Source organism: Candoia aspera, chromosome 2 (genome assembly GCF_035149785.1).
Source record: "Candoia aspera isolate rCanAsp1 chromosome 2, rCanAsp1.hap2, whole genome shotgun sequence".
Lineage (NCBI taxonomy): Eukaryota > Metazoa > Chordata > Lepidosauria > Squamata > Boidae > Candoia > Candoia aspera.
This window is the reverse complement of record NC_086154.1, coordinates 106,608,842-106,630,333: the sequence shown is the minus strand read 5'-3', so window position 1 is coordinate 106,630,333 and position 21,492 is coordinate 106,608,842. Positions and strand designations below refer to the sequence as shown.

The 21,492-nt window shown below is 41.5% G+C and overlaps 1 protein-coding gene across 4 annotated transcripts in view; it reads right to left on the bottom strand.

The window, feature by feature from the left end:
* Positions 1–21,492, bottom strand: part of TNRC6C (trinucleotide repeat containing adaptor 6C) — a 161,317-nt gene that overhangs the window by 66,365 nt on the left and 73,460 nt on the right. For all 4 annotated transcript variants that reach the window (XM_063292877.1, XM_063292874.1, XM_063292876.1 and 1 more), the window contains exon 4: positions 14,055–14,387. In XM_063292877.1, the coding sequence (XP_063148947.1) occupies positions 14,055–14,387 (333 nt within the window). The remainder of the gene's footprint in view (positions 1–14,054; positions 14,388–21,492) is intronic.

Sequence of the window (21,492 nt, the reverse complement as noted above, 5' to 3'; positions counted from 1 at the left end):
ACCCTATTTCATTGTAATTGTTCAGTATGAAGTTATTTTTACAAGATGGCTATCCTTGGGAAGATTTACAATTGTTCCAAATCTTTTTCATTTTAAGGGTATATCTCTGATTTGACCAGTAGAACCCCACACATCCCCACAACACAGAGAGCTTTTTTCATAAAGAAATCAGACAGCTCAACTGCCCCCCTTAAGAACTCCGACTTCTCAACAAAAAGCCTCCCATATATAATAACCCCTTCTTTTCCATAATGTTCCAACAGCAATTCAATTCCACTTATGGCTTGCAATTTGATCTGTCGCTTTAATTTCTTCTACTCGACTATCCAATCTTCATCCAGCATTTCGGCAGAAGCTCCAATCTCACTATTAGAAGAAACATTTCTAAGCTCTGTTAAGCTCTTCAATTTCTTCCACAACATCCCCAACCAGATGACACATTTTAAGCCTCATGTTTTCCACAATGTCCTGAATATCTTTCATAAAAGCTTGGCAGGACTCAGGAAACATCTGTTTAAAGTCTCAGTGAAAGTCGGAAACAGTCTGATTAAAACCCTCCATGTCTCACACAACAGATTATGGTGCCCCCTAGGTAGTTAACCAGCAAAAGTGGGAGATAATAGAAAAATTCTGAAACGTTACATAAGTGAAAGTATGATAACAGACAGTTCCCCAAGGAAAGTAGCAACAGAAAGCTGAAAGTTCAAAACAGCAGATTCAACATGTAGGAAAATGCTAAAATATTCAAATTTAGTACAAAAATAATAGCAGGGAGACCATTACATATTCTCAACCGTCCTTAGTATTTGGATGGGAAGCAAAATCCAAAACTTAAAAAGAATTTTTTTAAAAGAAATTAATCACAGAAATAACAATAGGCACCAAGCGAACGTGTTTCTCCTTGCTGTAGAAAGCCTCTCTTAGGGTACATAAACTTAAAAGAAAAATAAATTGGGTGATTTAGAAATGGGGAGGCTGGTCTTTAAGGCTACAGAGTGGCTTGGAAATGGTGACGCCCCAGACTCCCAGCTGCTCTTACCAGTTGATTGGGAATGCTGTTTGCGATTTTCTGGCTGCAAGCAGCCTTCCTGAGGACAGATGGGGTAATACCGAGTGTTTTCCTCTCTCCAGAAAAACACTCCTGGGCTTCAGGAAAAACCTGCCTGAGCCTGAAAATTGCCGTGCTGTCAGTTCTAATTGTGGAGCCCACGAGCACAGCTGTTCAGGCCGCCATGTTCCCACCGGAAGCCCGTAAGACAATATTCAGTGGCACACATATCCAAAAATCCAGAAAACCCAAAATGGAATGAATATTTTATTACCAATTTTTATACGCCAACTACTCTTCCAGTTCTATATACTATACATATATTTTGATTATGATTTATTCAATTTGTATGGCTGCCTTTTTTATCTAAGTGACTCTGGGAGGCTTACAACAGGTAGAATAAAATAGAATATTCTTTCTGTATTCCAAAGGAAAAAAAAATACAGATGTGCCACTTAAAAATATAGCAAAGCAACTCTAAAATATATTAAGGATTTCAAGTCATGTTTCTAGTTTTGCACCCAAACTCACCATCAAGAATCAGAAGGAAATGGGGACAATGATTAATGTAACAACACTCCTCTTATTCTGAAACTATGACACTACTTCTGCATGTTCGAACATAAAAAGTGTACTGTGATTTATGCCAGGTTTTTCAAACTGCGTTCCATGGAACCCTATGGTTCTGGAAGAAATTGATGGGGGTTCTATGAGAGACTAAGGGAGATAAGATTCACTTAAATGCAGCCAATCTTCTATCACTAGAGCTTTACCTCTTGATCAGAGCTTCTAGGATTATATTAAAAAATGGTTCCAAGGCCTGCAAAAGTTTGAAACCCCCTAATTTATACTGTTACGCTGACATTTTTAAAGGACCTCAACACAGCTTTGCATATAAATGTTTTAGAAAAGACTGTAATGTGATGATAGCCTCCAAATGTGATGGATTATAATGCGTTTGGAAGACACCAGATCAAAGAAGGTGATTATGCCACCAATATGACTGAGATCACACATAATATAAATAAGCATGGCCACTGCTAAGTTCTTCAGACATAGTAAGCCAAGAATCTCCAATATTTCATAAATATTTCTTGTATTATTACAAGTAGCAACGGTAAGAACAGACCATGGAACAACAGACGGGTTTAAGATTGGGAAAGGAGTACGGCAGGGCTGTATACTCTCACCCTACCTATTCAACTTATACGCAGAACACATCATGCGACATGCTGGGCTTGAGGAATCCAAGGCTGGAGTTAAAATCACTGGAGAAAACATTAACAATCTCAGATATGCAGATGATACCACTTTGATGGCTGAAAGCGAAGAGGAACTGAGGAGCCTTATGATGAAGGTGAAAGAAGAAAGTGCAAAAGCTGGCTTGCAGCTAAACCTCAAAAAAACCAAGGTTATGGCAACCAGCTTGATTGATAACTGGCAAATAGAGGGAGAAAATGTAGAAGCAGTGAAAGACTTCGTATTTCTAGGTGTGAAGATTACTGCAGATGCTGACTGCAATCAGGAAATCAGAAGACGTTTAATCCTTGGGAGAAGAGCAATGACAAATCTCGATAAAATAGTCAAGAGCAGAGACATCACACTGACAACAAAGGTCCGCATAGTTAAAGCAATGGTGTTCCCAGTAGTAACATATGGCTGCGAGAGCTGGACCATAAGGAAGGCTGAGAGAAGGAAGATAGATGCTTTTGAACTGTGGGGTTGGAGGAAAATTCTGAGAGTGCCTTGGACTGCAAGAAGATCAAACCAATCCATCCTCCAGGAAATAAAGCCTGCTCACTTGAGGGAATGATATTAAAGGCAAAACTGAAATCCTTTGGCCACATAATGAGAAGACAGGACACCCTGGAGAAGATGCTGTTGCTAGGGACAATGGAAGGCAAAAGGAAGAGGGGCCGACCAAGGGCAAGATGGATAGATGATATTCTAGAGGTGACGGACTTCTCCCTGGGGGAGCTGGGGGTGTTGACGACCGACAGGAAGCTCTGGTGTGGGCTGGTCCATGAAGTCACGAAGAGTCAGAAGTGACTGAACGAATAAACAACAAAAATTATTACACCCTATTGCTCAGGTTTTGAATATACTCTAAAATTGTATTTCTGCTCAGAGAGTAATCTATTTCTCTGGAAATGTCATTTATAATGCTAAACTTGGTTTGCTTTACAGTCATTCCCAACAGGAGACAGCTGTTATATCATATACTTCTTGAAAGAAGATTAAGACTTCAAGTGGACATAAGGAGCAGAAAGAGCAGGTCAACTTCCAACCCTGCTAAAACCGATTAGCTGAGCTATAAATATATAGAAATTCCTTTGTGAGAAGCGAAGACTGCCAATTACGTATCATAGTTTTCATAACCTCTCAAAGCTCAAAAATGCAAAATTTAATCAATTACCCAAAGTGAGTTCTTCTTCCATTACCAATGGAATGCCGTTTCAATGCACTGCAATTATTATATATTAAGGTCACATTTTTCACTTCATTTTTCACTTTTTAACATTCATGAGTTTAATTTTTGAAGCTAGTTTAATTCACTTTTGATTTCATAGTTGTTCATTCTGAGGAATATAGTAATAACTGAATTTTTATCTCAGCAAGAGACTGCAATAACACTTCAAGAACAAAATCAGTTAAGTGAAGTAATAGTATTTTTCATTTGTAGTACAATTGGTGTGTTAGGCAATAACAAAGCATACTTTGAACAATATAATATACACACTTGCATAAGATTTATTCTGTGATGAAAATTAGTTTACACTGAAAATTAGGCTCCTAACTATTAGGGGTAACGTCCTGTAATTGGTATTGCACGTGACAAGATTAAGAGATGTTAATGCATTTATTATAATCAACAGAATTTGGTAAATCAGATACCTGTGGTGTGGTGTGCTCTAGAGAAGCAACTACAACTTCTAGAATCCCTAGCCAAAATGACCAGGAATTCTGGGAGTTAATGTGTAGCATCAATAGAGGCAACCAGGATAAGGATTCTTATTATATTCTTTTTGCCTTCTCAGTGAATTGGCAGCTAAACTGTACTCTAAGGGATATCTCATGTTTTGTGTTTAAATATCTCTGAGACAAAAGACTACTGCAATTACAGATATTATCATCCTGAAGAAGTTGAACTCAGATGAACTTTATAGTCCGGGTTAATTTTTAGACTAGCCTTCCTCAGCTAATGCCCTCAGATATTTTGGGACTGAAACTCCCAGAATTCCTGGGTTTGCAGTTCCAACACATCTGGAGAGCTCCACATTGAGGAAATCTAAATCTAAATATGATATGATTTGGATATTTGACTTTATTTATTCATTTATTCAATAAATTTATTCACCATCCATCTCCCCCTCCCCCTTTTATATCTATACTACATTAGTGCAAGATGAAAAGTAACACTCATAATGTTCTGAATGCAATCACTGAAGCACAGCTGAGCTGCCTAGAAGGATGACCACATGTGAATTGTGTTTAAACTATTCTAAGTACTTTACTGGAAGAATGGAGTATAGTAGCATAATGTTACTATAACATAATCATACATAATGCACATAAATGCACATATTTCATTAAAAATAAATATACATACATGTTTTATGTATTAGTTAACAGGTTTGGGGGCTCCTCCTGGACTTGTGGCTTCTGCTTAAAGAGCAGGTGGCAGCCATGGCCAGGAGGGCCTTTGCACAGCTTCGTGTTCTGCACCACTTGTGTCCATTCCTAAATCAGGGGCCCCTACTCATGGTCACCTCCCAACTTGACTACTGCTCTATATGAGGCTGTCCTTGAAGAGTATTCAGAAGCTTCAGCAAAATGCAGTGACGCAGGCAGTTATGGGTGCCAATCACTCAGCACATGTGATGCCTCTGGTTTGTGAGCTGCACTGGCTACCAGTATGCTTCCAGGTACAATTCAAGGTGCTGATGGTCACCTTTAAAGTCCTTCATAGCTTGGGGCCAGGTTACTTATAGGACCATCTCTCCCCAGTAGCATGTACCCATCCTGTTACATCTGGCAGGAGAGGCATGCTCTGGGTCCCTGTCAGGCCCAGCCCAAGAACGACGAAGAACCAGTCCATTCAAACTCCAGTTCTTTATTTGCTCACACGATATAGACAGAATCTTGCCAGACTAAAGCTACTCTACCTAACCTAAGGGGAAATAACCTGGGAGACTCTACAGGGGGGCTATCCTGAACCTCTCTGTTTCCCCACCATTGCCTCCCGGACTGTGCCTCCTCTTATCTCCTCCACTTCCTTGTAATGTGCTCCCTCCTTCCTAGAACCAGCGGCACTGCCGAAATCCACCACAGTCCCTTCTACAAGAAAGAGTGCCATCTAGTGGGACCCAGGAAGAGAAATTTTTCGGCCATGACACTGGCTCTTTGGAACATCACTCCCTGCAAGATCAGACTTGACCCGACCCTACTGGCCATTTGCAAGGCATTAAAAATTTGGCTCTGCTTTCAAGCCTGGGGCCCTGATAGTGTAGGTGAGACTGTTTCTTGGCTATATATATGTTTCTTGGCTATATGTAGGTGAGCCGGTTTCTTGGCTGATAGTGTAGATGAGCCTGTTTCTTGGTTTTTATATTGTACCTTAATTATTTTATTATTCATGTGGTTTAATGATTTACTGGAAGAATAAAAGGCCACTTCCATTGCCTCTTCTGCTCTATCCTCTTTCATTTAACTGTACATCCCGTACTGGCATTCTTTTTCCTTCTCTACTTACATATTTAAATTTCAGAAGCATCAGCACTTACAAATCTATGCGAGGCTCTCCGCCAACAACTGATTTCATCATAAAGACATGTAACCTCTTTGATACACAACCAAGAGACTAAGATCATTTGGTTTTAAAATTAAGTGGTATCTGCTTTAGAATCCAATTCAGAACTCAGATGGCAGGTTTATTTTTGCATCTAATAAAGTTTTGTTTTGCTGACTGTAAAGTTGCCTACCTTGAATTGTCAGAGTTAAAAGATCTAAATAAAGAAAAATACACAATATATTGTGATAATTGAACTATTATTCTAAACCGACATTAATATAGATGAACCCTAGCTCATGTACAACTCCAGCTGACCCACTCTGTGAGGAAAATCTTATGGTCAGAATAAAGCATATGATATAGGGGGGCAACAACAGTTAAAAACAGCTGTTTGACACAGCTGTTGTAAACAATACATTTGACACTGTCTTGCTAAATACTATATTCCATGCACACTGAAACCAGAATGTACTCTCTATGTCAGAACTGTCAAATTCAAAGGGCAAAAATAAAGAAGTTAATGTTAAGAATATAATAAATGTTTGACATTCCACATACCCAGCAAAGACTATTCTGTCAACCTTAGACTGCCTAGCCAGGAAACAAATGAACAATACCAGGAAAACAAGGAAGTACAGATATAAAATCAAAGAACTTGAAAAATGGCTTAAACATCACTTACAGTACAATAAAGAATGGAATACCATGTGTGATCTCTCTCTCTCTCAGAGACAGAGAGGGGAAGAGGAAGAGGAAGAGGAAGAAGAGGAAGAGGAACAGCAGTAGTAGCAGCAGCTACTTTTCAAACTGACTTTTCTCTTACTGCTTGAAATCTTAAGACACATGAAAATCAGACCCAAGGAACCTGAAAAATATTTTTTTAGAAAAAGTAGAGTTCAGCCTTGGAGCACATGAAATCCATGATTTTCCTCTCACCATTGCAGGACATTGATGCCACCCTTCTTATGCTAGGGAAGCAAATGGGCTTTCAGGACTGGTATGTTTCAGCCATGACGATTTTAAAAATGGGATGGTTTATTAATCAACACCCATCAATAAAACTAAGCATTGATTAAAAAAAACACCCTGTGTATTTCAATTGATTTTTGGATAAAATGTCTGAAAGGATTTCAAGATTCCCTAAGCCTGGATGCATTCTTGAGTGGCTGGATTTCCAAGTTCATTCAGCATTTGATCTCATATTTTATTTTAGATTATTCATTAAAAATGTGAATAAAGCCAAAAAGAGCACATTAAGGAATATTCAATTAGCGTGCCAACAATGTACCATACACATTGCAGTCCCTACAACAGTACTGGCTTGCTGAAGACTTTCCCCTGCCCTAGGAAATACTTGTTTATTAGCAGTTAAGACTTCATCTAAGTGCCTGTGGTAAAATAGCAAGGGAATGCGTTTACACATAAAGCCAGAATTTTTAAAAGCATGCTTTGTTGAATAAGCCACAGTAGCCTTATTTGTACATAATGGCAAACCATAATGAGTAGCCACATATTCTCAGTCATGTATTATATTAAGCCCCAAACCAAACAAACTACAATATGGTTTAGTATTCTTATGAACCAGGACAACATACTGTGTAAGTGTGAGGATTCAGTCCAGTAAAATGATGTTAGACGACAGAACTGTAAGAACCACTTCCAGTTCCCGTTAACCTTTTGCTGTTAGCTGTTTTGAATGCTTTTTTGGCAGAACAGACAACTTCTTAGGCCAAGATGCTGTAACTCATGAATGTAAGAACAGCCCTTTAGATCAGACAAAAGTCTATCAAATCTCTTATAATTTCACACAATGTCCAACCAAATGCTTCTGGAAAGCCTACAAGCAAGCATGAAGGAAATAGCCTTTCCTGACTATTGTCTGCTAGTAACAGGCACTGAAGGATACAACATTATGAACAAGACTATTCTATTAGAAATCAAGATTATTAACCAGTAGCCTGTAATTGTCCTACACTCTAAGATCTTGCCTAAATCCCTTTTAAAGCCTTACAAAGTCCACAGCTTCAACAATTCTGCAGCTGAAAAACTCCATAAATTAATTTTGGAATATATAGCATTCCCCTTCTCCCCAGCAACTCTTGAAGAGGAAATTTAAAACAGCACTTTAACTTTCAACCTAAAAACTAATTTGAAAGCATGGCAATATTACTACTCTCCCTCTATGAGCTGAACCAAGTGGCTGTTATCCTTGTTTGTTCTGAATGTTGTTTCATATGATAGAAGATGGTTTCTCCTTTCACTTACTTACTCCAAATAAGTCTTGCGTTCAACATTGCCTGATCAGCTTCAGTAGACTTTTCAGCTCTTCTTTTCTCAGGCTATTCTTAGGAAGGAATATACTCTGAGATCTACAAGTAATTCCACTCTTCTATGATATAAGCTGGACTAAAGCCCATGAACTCTCACAGGAGCAGTTCATCCTGATACAATATCACATAATGCATTTAGAGTATGCATAGTAGCCAACTCATGGTCTGACATTTCTTAAAGCAACAACTGCTAAAATCCTAGCTTACTTTAAATAGCTAATTTATTTATTTATTTATTTTTCAAATTTCTATCGCCGCCCATCTTCCCCAAAAAGGGGGACTCTGGGCGGTTTACAATAAAATTGACAATTAAAACTATAAAACACAAAAATTACAATACAAACAACCAAATATAAATAGAAAATAAAATAGATATAAAATCCAAGTAACGATAAGATCTCATTCAATGGGGAGGGCTCTACGGCGCCAGCCACCCCAGGAAAAACTATTGCCCTTCCCATCCCAGGTGAGGTGGCAGAACAAGGTCTTTAAATTCTTCCAAAAGGCTGGAGCGAAGGGGCTTGCCTCACTTCTGGAGGCAAAATGTTCCACTGTGGAGAAGGCCTGCCTCCTGGACCATGCCAAGTGGAATTTCCTTACAGATGGGGTCTGTAGCATGCCCTCTCTGCATGACCAGGTGGGATGAGTTGATGTTATGGGGATGAGACGGTCCCTCAGGTAACCTGGCCCCATGCCATGTAGGGCTTTAAAGGTCATAACCAACACCTTGAATTGGACCCAGAAGCAAACTGGCACCCAGTGCAGCTCACGCAGCAGTGGTGTCATATGTGCCGATCTTGGGGTACCAATAACTGCCTGTGCGGCCACTTTCTGGACCAGCTGAAGCTTTCGGATACTCTTCAAGGGTAGCCCCATGTAGAGAGCATTGCAATAGTCTTATGTGGGAGATGACCAGGGCATGAGTGACTGTCTGGAGGGCATCTTGATCCGGGAAAGGGTGTAACTGGCGCACAACATGAAGTTGTGCAAAGGTCCTCCTGGCCACGACTGCCACCTGCTCTTCAAGCAGGAGTTGCGAGTCCAGGAGGACCCCAAGTTACACACCAGGTCTGTCTGGGGCAGTGCAACCCCATCCAGAACTAAAAATGACAGTTTCCCAGATACCGAGGAGCCATTAATCCACAGCCACTCCGTCTTGCCAGGGTTTAGCTGAAGCCTGTTGTTCCCCATTCATACCCCTACAGCCCCCAGGCACCGAGAGAAGGCAGTCTCTTACCTCACCCGGGATGGAGATGTATAGTTGAGTATCATCAGCATACTGATGATACCTCATCCCATTGTGATGGATGATCTCACCCAGTGGTTTCATGTAGATGTTGAAAAGGAGCAGAGAGAGAACCGAGCCCTGTGGCACCCCACAAAGGAGGTGCTGAGGGTCGGATCTCTCACTCCCTATCACCACCAATTGGGACCGGCCCTGGAGGAAGGAGGTGAACTAGCGCAAAACCGCCGCCCACCCCCAACTCCAAGCTGCCCCAAAAGGATACCATGGTCAATGGTATTGAAAGCCACTGAGAGGTCAAGAAGAGCCAGATGGATGCACTGCCACTATCCTGCTCCCGCCAGAGGTCATCCATTAAGTGCGACCAATGCCATTTCCATCCCATAACCGGGCCTGAAACCTGACTGAAAGGGGTCCAGATAATCTGTTTCATCCAGAATCCTCTGGAGTTATAACGCCACCACTTTCTCAACCACCTTCCCCAAAAAGAGAAGGTAGGAGACAGGATGAAAATTGTCCAATACAGTAGGGTCCTAATTACACTCAGATTTTGAGAAGCTAATCTGCAAGCATTAGCAATATTCTCTATAAGTTAACTTTTTTGGTTTTAAACCTCTGGATATAGAATGATTCAGTTTTGAAAAAAATACGTTAAGACACCACTATACAAATTATTCAGCATTAAGTCTATATTCTTCAGCAAAGGATCGTTACCTTGTCGTGGTGCTGGAGCTTGAGCACCTCAATGATGCCATGAGCTAAACCGTGAAGGGCCACCCAAGACGGGAAGGTCATGACAGAGAGGTCAGACTAAATGCGATCCCTGGGGAAGGTAATGGCAACCCACCTCAGTATTCTTGCCGTGAAAACTAAATGGATCAGTACAACCAGAGATATGTCGGTATACCATCGGAAGATGAGACCCCCAGGTCGGAAGATGGTCAAAATGCTACTGGGGAGGAACAGAGGATGAGCTCAACTAGCCCCAGACATGATGACGCAGCTAGCTCAAAGCCGAAAGGACGGCTAGCGGCCGACGGTGCTGGTGGTGAACGGCGAATCCGATGTTCTAAGGATCAACACACCATCGGAACCTGGAATGTAAGATCTATGAGCCAGGGCAAATTGGATGTGGTTATTGGTGAGATGACAAGATTAAAGATAGACATTCTGGGCGTCAGTGAACTGAAATGGATTGGAATGGGCCACTTCACATCAAATGACCACCAGATCTACTACTGCGGACAAGAGGACCACAGAAGAAATGGAGTAGCCTTCATAATTAATAGTAAAGTGGCTAAAGCAGTGCTTGGATACAACCCAAAAAACGACAGAATGATCTCAATTCGAATTCAGGGCAAGCCATCTAACATCACAGTGATCCAAATATACGCCCCAACCACAAATGCTGAAGAAGCTGAAGTAGAGCAGTTCTATGAGGATCTGCAGCACCTACTGGACAACACGCCTAAAAGAGATGTTATTTTCATCACAGGAGACTGGAATGCTAAGGTGGGCAGTCAAATGACACCTGGAATTACAGGTAAGTATGGCCTGGGAGAACAAAACGAAGCAGGACACAGGCTGATAGAATTTTGCCAAGACAATTCACTCTGCATAACAAACACTCTCTTCCAACAACCTAAGAGACGGCTTTATACATGGACTTCACCAGATGGACAACACCGAAATCAGATTGATTACATCCTTTGCAGCCAAAGGTGGCGGACATCTGTACAGTCAGTAAAAACAAGGCCTGGAGCTGACTGTAGTTCAGATCACGAACGTCTTCTTGCACAATTTAGGATCAGACTAAAGAGATTAGGGAAGACCCACAGATCAGCTAGATATGAGCTCACTAATATTCCTAAGGAATATGCAGTGGAGGTGAAGAATAGATTTAAGGGACTGGACTTAGTAGATAGGGTCCCGGAAGAACTCTGGACAGAAGTTGGCAGCATTGTTCAGGAGGCGGCAACAAAATACATCCCAAAGAAAGAGAAAACCAAGAAGGCAAAATGGCTGTCTGCTGAGACACTAGAAGTAGCCCAGGAAAGAAGGAAAGCAAAAGGCAACAGTGATAGGGGGAGATATGCCCAATTAAATGCAAAATTCCAGAGGTTAGCCAGAAGAGATAAGGAATTATTTTTAAACAAGCAATGCGTGGAAGTGGAAGAAGACAATAGAATAGGAAGGACAAGAGACCTCTTCCAGAAAATTAGAAACATTGGAGGTAAATTCCAGGCAAAAATGGATATGATCAAAAACAAAGATGGCAAGGACCTAACAGAAGAAGAAGAGATCAAGAAAAGGTGGCAAGAATATACAGAAAACCTGTATAGGAAGGATAACAATATCGGGGATAGCTTTGACAGTGTGGTCGGTGAGCTAGAGCCAGACATCCTGAAGAGTGAGGTTGAGTGGGCCTTAAGAAGCATTGCTAATAACAAGGCAACAGGAGACGACGGCATCCCAGCTGAACTGTTCAAAATCTTGCAAGATGATGCTGTCAAGGTAATGCATGCTATATGCCAGCAAATTTGGAAAACACAAGAATGGCCATCAGACTGGAAAAAATCAACTTATATCCCCATACCAAAAAAGGGAAACACTAAAGAATGTTCAAACTATCGAACAGTGGCACTCATTTCACATGCCAGTAAGGTAATGCTCAAGATCCTGCAAGGTAGAATTCAGCAGTTCATGGAGCGAGAATTGCCAGATGTACAAGCTGGGTTTAGAAAAGGCAGAGGAACTAGAGACCAAATTGCCAATATCCGCTGGATAATGGAAAAAGCCAGGGAGTTTCAGAAAAACATCTATTTCTGTTTTATTGACTATTCTAAAGCCTTTGACTGTGTGGACCATAACAAATTATGGCAAGTTCTTAGTGGAATGGGGATACCAAGTCATCTCGTATGCCTCCTGAAGAATCTGTATAACGACCAAGTAGCAACAGTAAGAACAGACCACGGAACAACAGACTGGTTTAAGATTGGGAAAGGAGTACGGCAGGGCTGTATACTCTCACCCTACCTATTCAACTTGTATGCAGAACACATCATGCGACAAGCTGGCCTTGAGGAATCCAAGGCTGGAGTTAAAATCTCTGGAAGAAACATTAACAATCTCAGATATGCAGATGATACCACTTTGATGGCTGAAAGTGAAGAGGAACTGAGGAGCCTTATGATGAAGGTGAAAGAAGAAAGTGCAAAAGCTGGTTTGCAGCTAAACCTCAAAAAAACCAAGATTATGGCAACCAGCTTGATTGATAACTGGCAAATAGAGGGAGAAAATGTAGAAGCAGTGAAAGACTTTGTATTCCTAGGTGCAAAGATTACTGCAGATGCTGACTGCAGTCAGGAAATCAGAAGACGCTTAATCCTGGGGAGAAGAGCAATGACAAATCTCGATAAAATAGTTAAGAGCAGAGACATCACACTGACAACAAAGGCCCGCATAGTTAAAGCAATGGTGTTCCCAGTAGTAACATATGGCTGCGAGAGCTGGACCATAAGGAAGGCTGAGCGAAGGAAGATCGATGCTTTTGAACTGTGGTGTTGGAGGAAAATTCTGAGAGTGCCTTGGACTGCAAGAAGATCCAACCAGTCCATCCTCCAGGAAATAAAGTCAGACTGCTCACTTGAGGGAATGATATTAAAGGCAAAACTGAAATACTTTGGCCACATAATGAGAAGACAGGACACCCTGGAGAAGATATTGATGCTAGGGAGAGTGGAAGGCAAAAGGAAGAGGGGCCGACCAAGGGCAAGATGGATGGATGATATTCTAGAGGTGACGGACTCGTCCCTGGGGGAGCTGGGGGTGTTGACGACCGACAGGAAGCTCTGGCGTGGGCTGGTCCATGAAGTCACGAAGAGTCGGAAGCGACTAAACGAATAAACAACAACAAAGTCTATATTCCTCATATTCCTCTCTCCCTTTGTTTGTTTGTGTGTGTGTGTTTGTATAAATGGATGGATGGATATATAATTTATGAAGTCTGCATAAGCTGCAGCAGCATTTCTCAAGCAGTATATCGTGGATACACACACACACACACAATTTGTATCATAAAAATTGATACAAATTGATACATACGTATTTCACTGTGAACAGTCACATTTTGATTTCAAGCTCAGAACAAAACTCTATGAACATGGGAGGTTTGCTTTGATTTCAAAACACTCGAAACAAAGTTTTTAGAGTCTACTTTGATAACATACTTGTTAAAATGTATCCTTTTGTACTGTGATGTCTGTAACAGGTTTCAACTTTGGTTTTGTTTCTGTCTCTTCCACAGAGCTTAACTCAAAGAATTACACAAAAAAAGTCTTCTAATAGATTATGGCAACAAGAGGCCCATTGCTGAAAACCTGACGAAGGATTCCAACAAATCTCCTGTTTATTAAGCTACCAACATTACATTACTTTTATTCAGGTCTTGTCTCTATACTGTTCACCTATACTTTCCAGGTGAAACTGTTTCTGTACCAGAGAACAATGTGTCTTCCTTTCTATGTGGCCACTGTGTTTAAATCAGAAAACCCCCATTCTGAGTTAAATATCAACTATTTAGCTGAGCACCTGAACAAATGTCCTGCCTACAACACATTTCTTTCCACCTGTATCACTCACCTGTTGGGATCTGAGTCTTACTGGGGTGGTGATGTCCACCTACTCCTGGCTGTGGAGGAGGACTTGTTCCTACTTGTCCGGTGCCTTGCGCTGGGCTCGTGCTGATCAGAGTTCCAGCAGGCAGAGGCTGGCCTCTTTTTAAGAGCTGCTTCTGTTCTTGTTGGCGGAAGCGTGGAGGCACCTCACGAGGCAGGTATCGGGATGCAGCTGGCTGCTGCCCATTGGCAGATGCACGCTTGCCATTATTATTGTTGGTGATAGTGCTGGTGGAAGTACTGGTACTGGTACCGGCAGGTTGGGGCTGGCTTAAACTGGTCTTAATAGGTTCTGGCACTAGGAAAATAAAAAGTGAAGAAAATATTAAGAGGAAGAATTAAATATAATTCTTCTTAAATGCACCACACTTGAAGTTAAAATTCATCAACGTGCTCTTTGCTGGAATAAGCAAGTGAAGTAATCAAGCATGTAACACTTATGGAGCAAGGTTTATGCTACATAAACATTGTATGTTTTAGACATGGTAATCTTATATTGACTGAAAATTTAAAAAAAAAAAACATTTCTGGACATCTCAGTGATTTCTAAAACTTTGTACTATCGATTAAAATTGTTTTTCCCCATGTCTTCAGGTATATGCTACAATAAGATGATCTTTTTCTGTCTTCTGGTATCAAAAGCATAAGTGTCTTCTGGTATCAAAAGCATCAAAACCTTGGTAATGTTTCAACAGCAATACCCCCCTACTTTGGGTAGTTATCAGTTCAGTCTCAGATTTGAACAAGGTATCATAAAGCACTGTGAAGTTTCAAGGGCATAGGAAGAAGTTGCCAGTGAGACTATAGCTGCTGAGGTAAGAAACAGAGAAATGTGTCAGTTTTTCCACTCTTTATTTCTTTTTGCTCCATTTTTAAGGAAGCAATTTTCCATAATAATCATATAATGAATAAGTTTAAAAAAGTGTGAATGTCAAAGTGCAGTTGCATTTTGGTTTATATATTCCCCTGGTAGGTCCACATTAGGTAAATTCACATCGAAATGTGAAATGAACAATTTTCTTCCCTATTCTTATTTACTGTATGTCCTTAAAATAAAAGAGCCCGCTAACTTTAGTTAGCTCCAAAATTACAAAAAATCAATGAAGTTTTTTCACTATTGCTATTATATGCTTCATCTTGTTAAAATCACATTTTACTACATAAAATTACATGATACATTTATTCACAAAAGTTTTAATACCTTCTTTACAGTTCAGCAATTTAGAAAGGAATTTTAGAGCAATATAAATCAGTTATTAAAATGTACTAAGTAAGAGAGAAGTAAGTAAAAGTAAGTCATCTCAAAAGAAAAACTCTACCTGAATACCCAATATTTACTTGCCCTCAAAGCTTTCATATGAGTAACCCTGTTTTCACTGTGCATTCTTAAGGCAAGCAGCAACTGAACCCGCTTTCCATAGTCAGGACACCAAAACAACAAATACTATTTTATATACCCACCAACCTCATTTCTGTAGGTAAAGAACAGCAGAACAGGCCTTTAAACGTTGACCAGAGGAAAAGGCCATGCACATGTGAAACCAGACAGTCCTTAAGATATCCCAGCCTTGCATTGTTTAGAGCTCTTAAAGGTCAAGCTAGTACTCTGATTCGGAACTGGAAACATATCAGTAATTAACATAACGGCATCATGCCAGGGTTATATGCTCAGTGCACTGAGATGTAGTTACAAGTCTTGCTTTGAGACTGTCAGACAACTGATGTTTCTGATCACTTTTAAAGGCAGAGCCATGTGGAGGACACTAAATACTCCAAATGTTACCAGGCATAATGAAAGATAACACAGTACAGCAGTAAAAAATATCTTTAAAATCAGCAAATTATGACCCTAGTACACACAACGCTAAGTCAAAACCGTAACCAAGACTACCGGCAAATTCATATAATCCTACTATTTTCTTAACAAATTACAATGAAGATTTAATTTTGCCTTTCAGAAATACCTCAATCTCTCATTGTGGAAATCAGCCACTTATACTTAGGTGGAAGCAGAGATGCCAATCTTCTTTTCCCTGCTACTCTGAACTACTGCAGAATAAAAATTAGCTCAAATATTCTACAAAATTCACACCAACCCTTGCGCTTTACATTCTTTTCAACTTCATTTGTAAAACTCAAATCACTGTGAATTACATATGCAGTATATTTAATACAAACCAGGAATGCATATGCTAGGAATACTGATGAAACACTGATTTTGTTTAAATCTCTGCAGCTGCTCAAAACTAGAAACCTTTCCTGAATTTTTAACTGGAATAAAACGAGAGCCTGATCCCCACTGAGGTAACATGATCCAAGAACAATGCACTATCAAACAGAACAAAGATTCTATTAATACATTTGGTTTCTTTACCATAACCTGCTAAGTCAAAATATATAAAAATAGATGAAATCACACAGAAATTAATGGGGCAGTACAACATCATTCGCTATACCCACAACTGTGAAATTGAACAACTGATGCAGAACATTTTGCTGCAAGACTTAAACTTCTGAAAAGTTTTTAAAACATTCTTATTAAAGCTGTAGAAACATAGACTGTAAGGGTGAGAAGGAACCTTAGAGATCATCTTGTCAACCCCATGTCCAATGCAGGAATCCACTACAACAGCATGCTAGACAGACGGCGATCTGTCTAAACACTTTTAGCAAAATAGATTCTATCGCCTTCTAAGGCAATAGAAGAATAAAAGCAGAATATGGGTATTTTCTAAAAGCAGTTGAAGATGGGGAGAGTGTTCATGGAGATTACTTATTTATTACACTTCCAAAGAAAACCATTTGGTCTCATTTAAATAGAAAGGTTTAGGACATCTTCATATGATTGTTATCTGATTAATCTACTCACATCTGAGGCGTATTTTTACCTGGGTTGAAGTTTCTTTATAAATTGGTCAGTCAGACACTGAGGGAGCTGCCCTTCCATCTGCATTTACTTGCAAACCAAGTTAATTTTATAAAGTATTTTTCCTTCAACATATTCTATATTCTGATAGAATTTAAATTTTGAAATAGGAATTTTTTTTCAGGGTTTCAGCTATTTCCACATGATGAGCATATCCAACTGTTGTATGGCAATTATGCATTAAAGCAAAACATGATTAACATTAAAAGCTCCTGAGCCTTTCATTCCAAACAAAACAAATTATTACCGTATACAATCCTCAGATTACAATCTTCTCTTCTGTGAAAGTCAGTTGTTCACCGGAGACAGCACTGCTTTAGGTTTTCAAATGTAAGATACTGCAGGTACTCATTTTACCTAAAGTAAAACATTACAAAGCTATCTAGGTGGTGTTTTGGGACAGGAAATCAAAATTATAGCAGAATTAATTCTGAAGCGAAATTTGTGTCATCATGCTTCAGACCTATTTTCTTATTTATATCAGCCATGCGTGCACATCCTAGTCCACACACAAACACACACACAGGAGTGGCTAGATAGCATAGTAGTTAGAGTGCAGCCCTTTGAAATGGGAGACTGGAGTTCGAATCCTGGCTGGTACCTATATTACCAGTAGGGGTCCTTGGGCAAAGACCCCCTAATGCTTCACCTGCCTACCTCATATATGAGAGTGACACATACTAAGAGAGTCATGCCAGCTCGGACGTCACCTGGATTAATGACGTCCATGTCAGATGTTGGGGAACCAGGACAATCTGACGATAAGTGGGCTACTGGAACAAACCATACATGGACGAGACAAGAGAACCTGGAACTGATGGAATGCTACTACAACAGCAGACCTAATGAGAGGGGATGTATGAAACGCACGAGGGAACTATGGATGGACAGAAGACCTGCATCCACACTAACTGAGAAACAGCCACTGTAGTTACCCAACGCTTCAACAAAGTGAAGAGGGAGCTGCTCTCACAACTTGAGATAGACCAACTATGCATTATATCCTGGACTCAAGAAACCCGGAAGAACAACTGGAGGTGCAGCAAACTCCTGAAGCTGGAATGTCACTGCCACCCCCTCCATTACAGAGCACAACAGCTGGTATGAGGCAAAAGATCATGGATAAACTAGCTACAGTCAACTCTCAAGACTAATTACCAAGGCTCAGTGGAGAAATACCATCAGACAGTATGCTAGAAGTTGCCACCAGGGCCCTCATGACAATTCCTACTACCACCATAACTCAAACCAATGAACTGGTATACGCTACAGCTGCTCTAATCCTGGAGATGCTTGGCTACACAATCAAGAACAACAACACCTCCCCCCACCCCAGAAAATGAGGTTGGAGGCCAAAATCAAGGCAACTTGGAGAGAAGTTAGTTAGCTGGTGGAACTACAGAAAGGTATGGAGATTAACGATAAGACTCAGCTATTAAAAAAATACAAGGACCTCATTCCATCTGAAGCCCTGGAGACTGCTAAACAAAGGCTCACGGTACTGACTACCAGGCTAAGGAGATACACTAGAGAAGCAGAGGCCTCAAAGGTAAATGCCCTGTTCTCCAAAGGACCAGCCAAGGTGTACTCCCAATTGCAGTGCAACAGTGCAGTAACAGCAGAAACTGAACAGTACTGGAAGAACATATGGGAGAAAGAGAAGACATATAACACCAGTGCAAAGTGGCTGCAGGACCTGAGACCAGACCACAGAAATCTCCCAGAGCAGGAACCAGTCACCATCACAGTAGCAGACATCCAACAGCGGGTCAAGAACATGAAGAGCTGGACAGCACCTGGCCTAGACATGATCCACACCTACTGGCTACAGTGACGAACAGCAGTGCATGAACGCCTAGCAGCACAGATGAACCAGCTGCTAGCAGCAGGCTCCCACCCAGACTAGCTAAAGTAAGGAAAGAAAGACCCTCACAAGGAACAGCACCGTCCAGCTACTGGCCAATAGCCTGCCTCCCCACACATGGAAAATCCTATCAGGCATCATAGCCACCAAGCTGTAGGACCATATGGGCCAGTCCATGAGTACACCTCAGAAGGGCATTGAGAACAACACCAAAGGGTCAAAAAACCAGTTGCTCATAGATAGAGGAGTCACCTGAGACTCAAGGTCTAGACCAGGGTTTCTCAACCAGGGTTCTGTGGAACCCTAGGGTACTGTGAGAGGTCACTAGGGGTTCCCTGGGAGATCATGATTTCTTTAAAAAATTATTTCAAATTCAGGCAACTTCACATTAAAGAGGTCAGTTTCATTCTTTATTTTTATTTAAGAACACTGTTAATGCATATATACCAGCCTACACATGAAACAAATATAGTAATTTTGTTACTTCTGGCCTATATTTGAGCCTGAATGTACAGGGTTTCCCCTAGGCCTGAAAAATATTTCAAGGTTTCCTACAGGGTCAAAAGGCTGAGAAAGGCTGGTCTAGAAAGACCAATCTGAGCACAGCCAGGACAGACCACAGGAAAGCCTATGACTCAATGCCACACACATGGATCTGTGAATGCCTGGCGCTATACAAAGTTAACAGGACACTAAGGACTTTCCTCAAAACTCAATGGGACTGTGGAAGACAACACTGAAAGTCAACTCAAGACAGCTCTCACAAGTGGCCATCAAGTGTGGCATATACCAAAGTGATGCACTGTCCCCGCTGTTCTGCATAGGCTTGAACCTGCTCAGCAAGATAATCACAAGGACTGGATAAGGATACAAGTTCAAGAGTGGAACTACCATCAACCACCTCCTCTACAGGGATGACATCAGGCTGTATGCTAAGAGCGAACAAGACATCGACTCGCTGATCCACCTGACACGGATCTACAGTGAGGACACTGGGATGTCATTCGGACTGGAGAAGTGTGGCTGGATGGTAGTAAAGAGAGGGAAGGTAGTTAAGACTGATGGGGTGGAACTACCAGCAGGCCACATAGACCAGCTACAAGTACCTTGGTATCCCACAGTCACTTGGGAACCACGATGAGGAGGCAAGGAAGACAGCGACATCCAAGTGCCACCAAAGGATAAGACAAGTCTTGGAAAGCCAGCTCAATGGGAAGAACAAGATCCACGCCATCAACATGTATGCTCTGCCAGTCATCAGATACCCTGACAGTATAGTGAGCTGGCCAAAGGAGGACATGGAGGCTGCAGATGTGAAGACTCAGAAGCTCCTCACAATGTATGGAGGTTTTCACCCCAAGTTCAACACCCAGAGACTGTACACCAGCTGGAAAGAGAATGGGTGGGGTCTGGTGAGTGTCAAAGCCCCTGTCCTGGACAAAACCCAGAGCATCCAGGAGTACTTCAGTAAGATGGCACCCAAAGATGAGCTGCTCAGGGAATGCCTGAGACAGCAGAAGACACAGGAGGAAGATCAAAAAGAGGAAGTGCCGTAGCAAGACAAGACCCTGCATGGGATGTACCATCAACAGATAACTGAGGTGGCTGACACTGGGAAATCCTACCAGTGGCTGGAAAAGGCTGGACTAAAAGACAGCACTGAGGCACTGATCATAGCAGCACAAGAACAGGAGCTAAGCACCAGATCCATAGAAGCAGGAGTCTACCACACTAGTCAGGACCTGAGGTGCAGACTGTGCAGAGAGGCCTCGGAGACAGTCCAACACACAGTGGCAGGATGTAAGATGCAGGCAGGAACAGCATACACTGAACTGCACAACTGCTGTGTACAGGAGCATCTGCATAGTGTATGGGCTAGACCCTACCAAGTCCAGATGGGAGATTCCACAGAAGGTCATGGAGAATAACAGGGCTACGATCTTGTGGGACTTCCAGATTCAGATGGACAGGCAGGTACTGGCCAATCAACCAGGTATCGTGGTAGTAGACAAGGGTCAGAAGATAGTAGTGGTGATAGATGTAGCGGTGCAAGTGACAGCAGCATCAGGAAGGGTGGGTGACTTTGGGCCAGTCACTCTCTCTCAGCCCAACTCACCTCACAGGGTTGTTGTTGTGGGGAAAATAGGAGGAGGAAGGAGCATTAGGTTCCCCGCCTTGAGTTATTTATAAAAATAATAAAGGAGGGATAAAAAAAGAAAAGAAGAAGGAATATGAGAAGCAGAGAAGTATCACGGCCTGAAAGAGGAACTAGAGAGGATGTGGAAAGTGAAGCCCAAAGTAGTCCCAGTGGTGGTAGGAGCACTTGGGGTTGTGACTCCTAAGCTGGGAGAGTGGCTCCAACAGATGCCAGGAGCAACATCAGAGCTATCTGTCCAGAAGAGTGCAATGCTAGGAACAGCTAAGATACTGCACAGGACTCTCAAGGTCTCAGGCCTCTGGATGAGGCCCCGAGGTTGAGAAAGGCATAAGAAGGGAAATACAAATAACTAAATCCTGCCCTCAAGATGTCTATCAAATATGTCATACATACTAATCTTACTGGAAGTAATAAGGCCAAACTCACATGGGTTTGCACCAGCTTCTACCACAGAG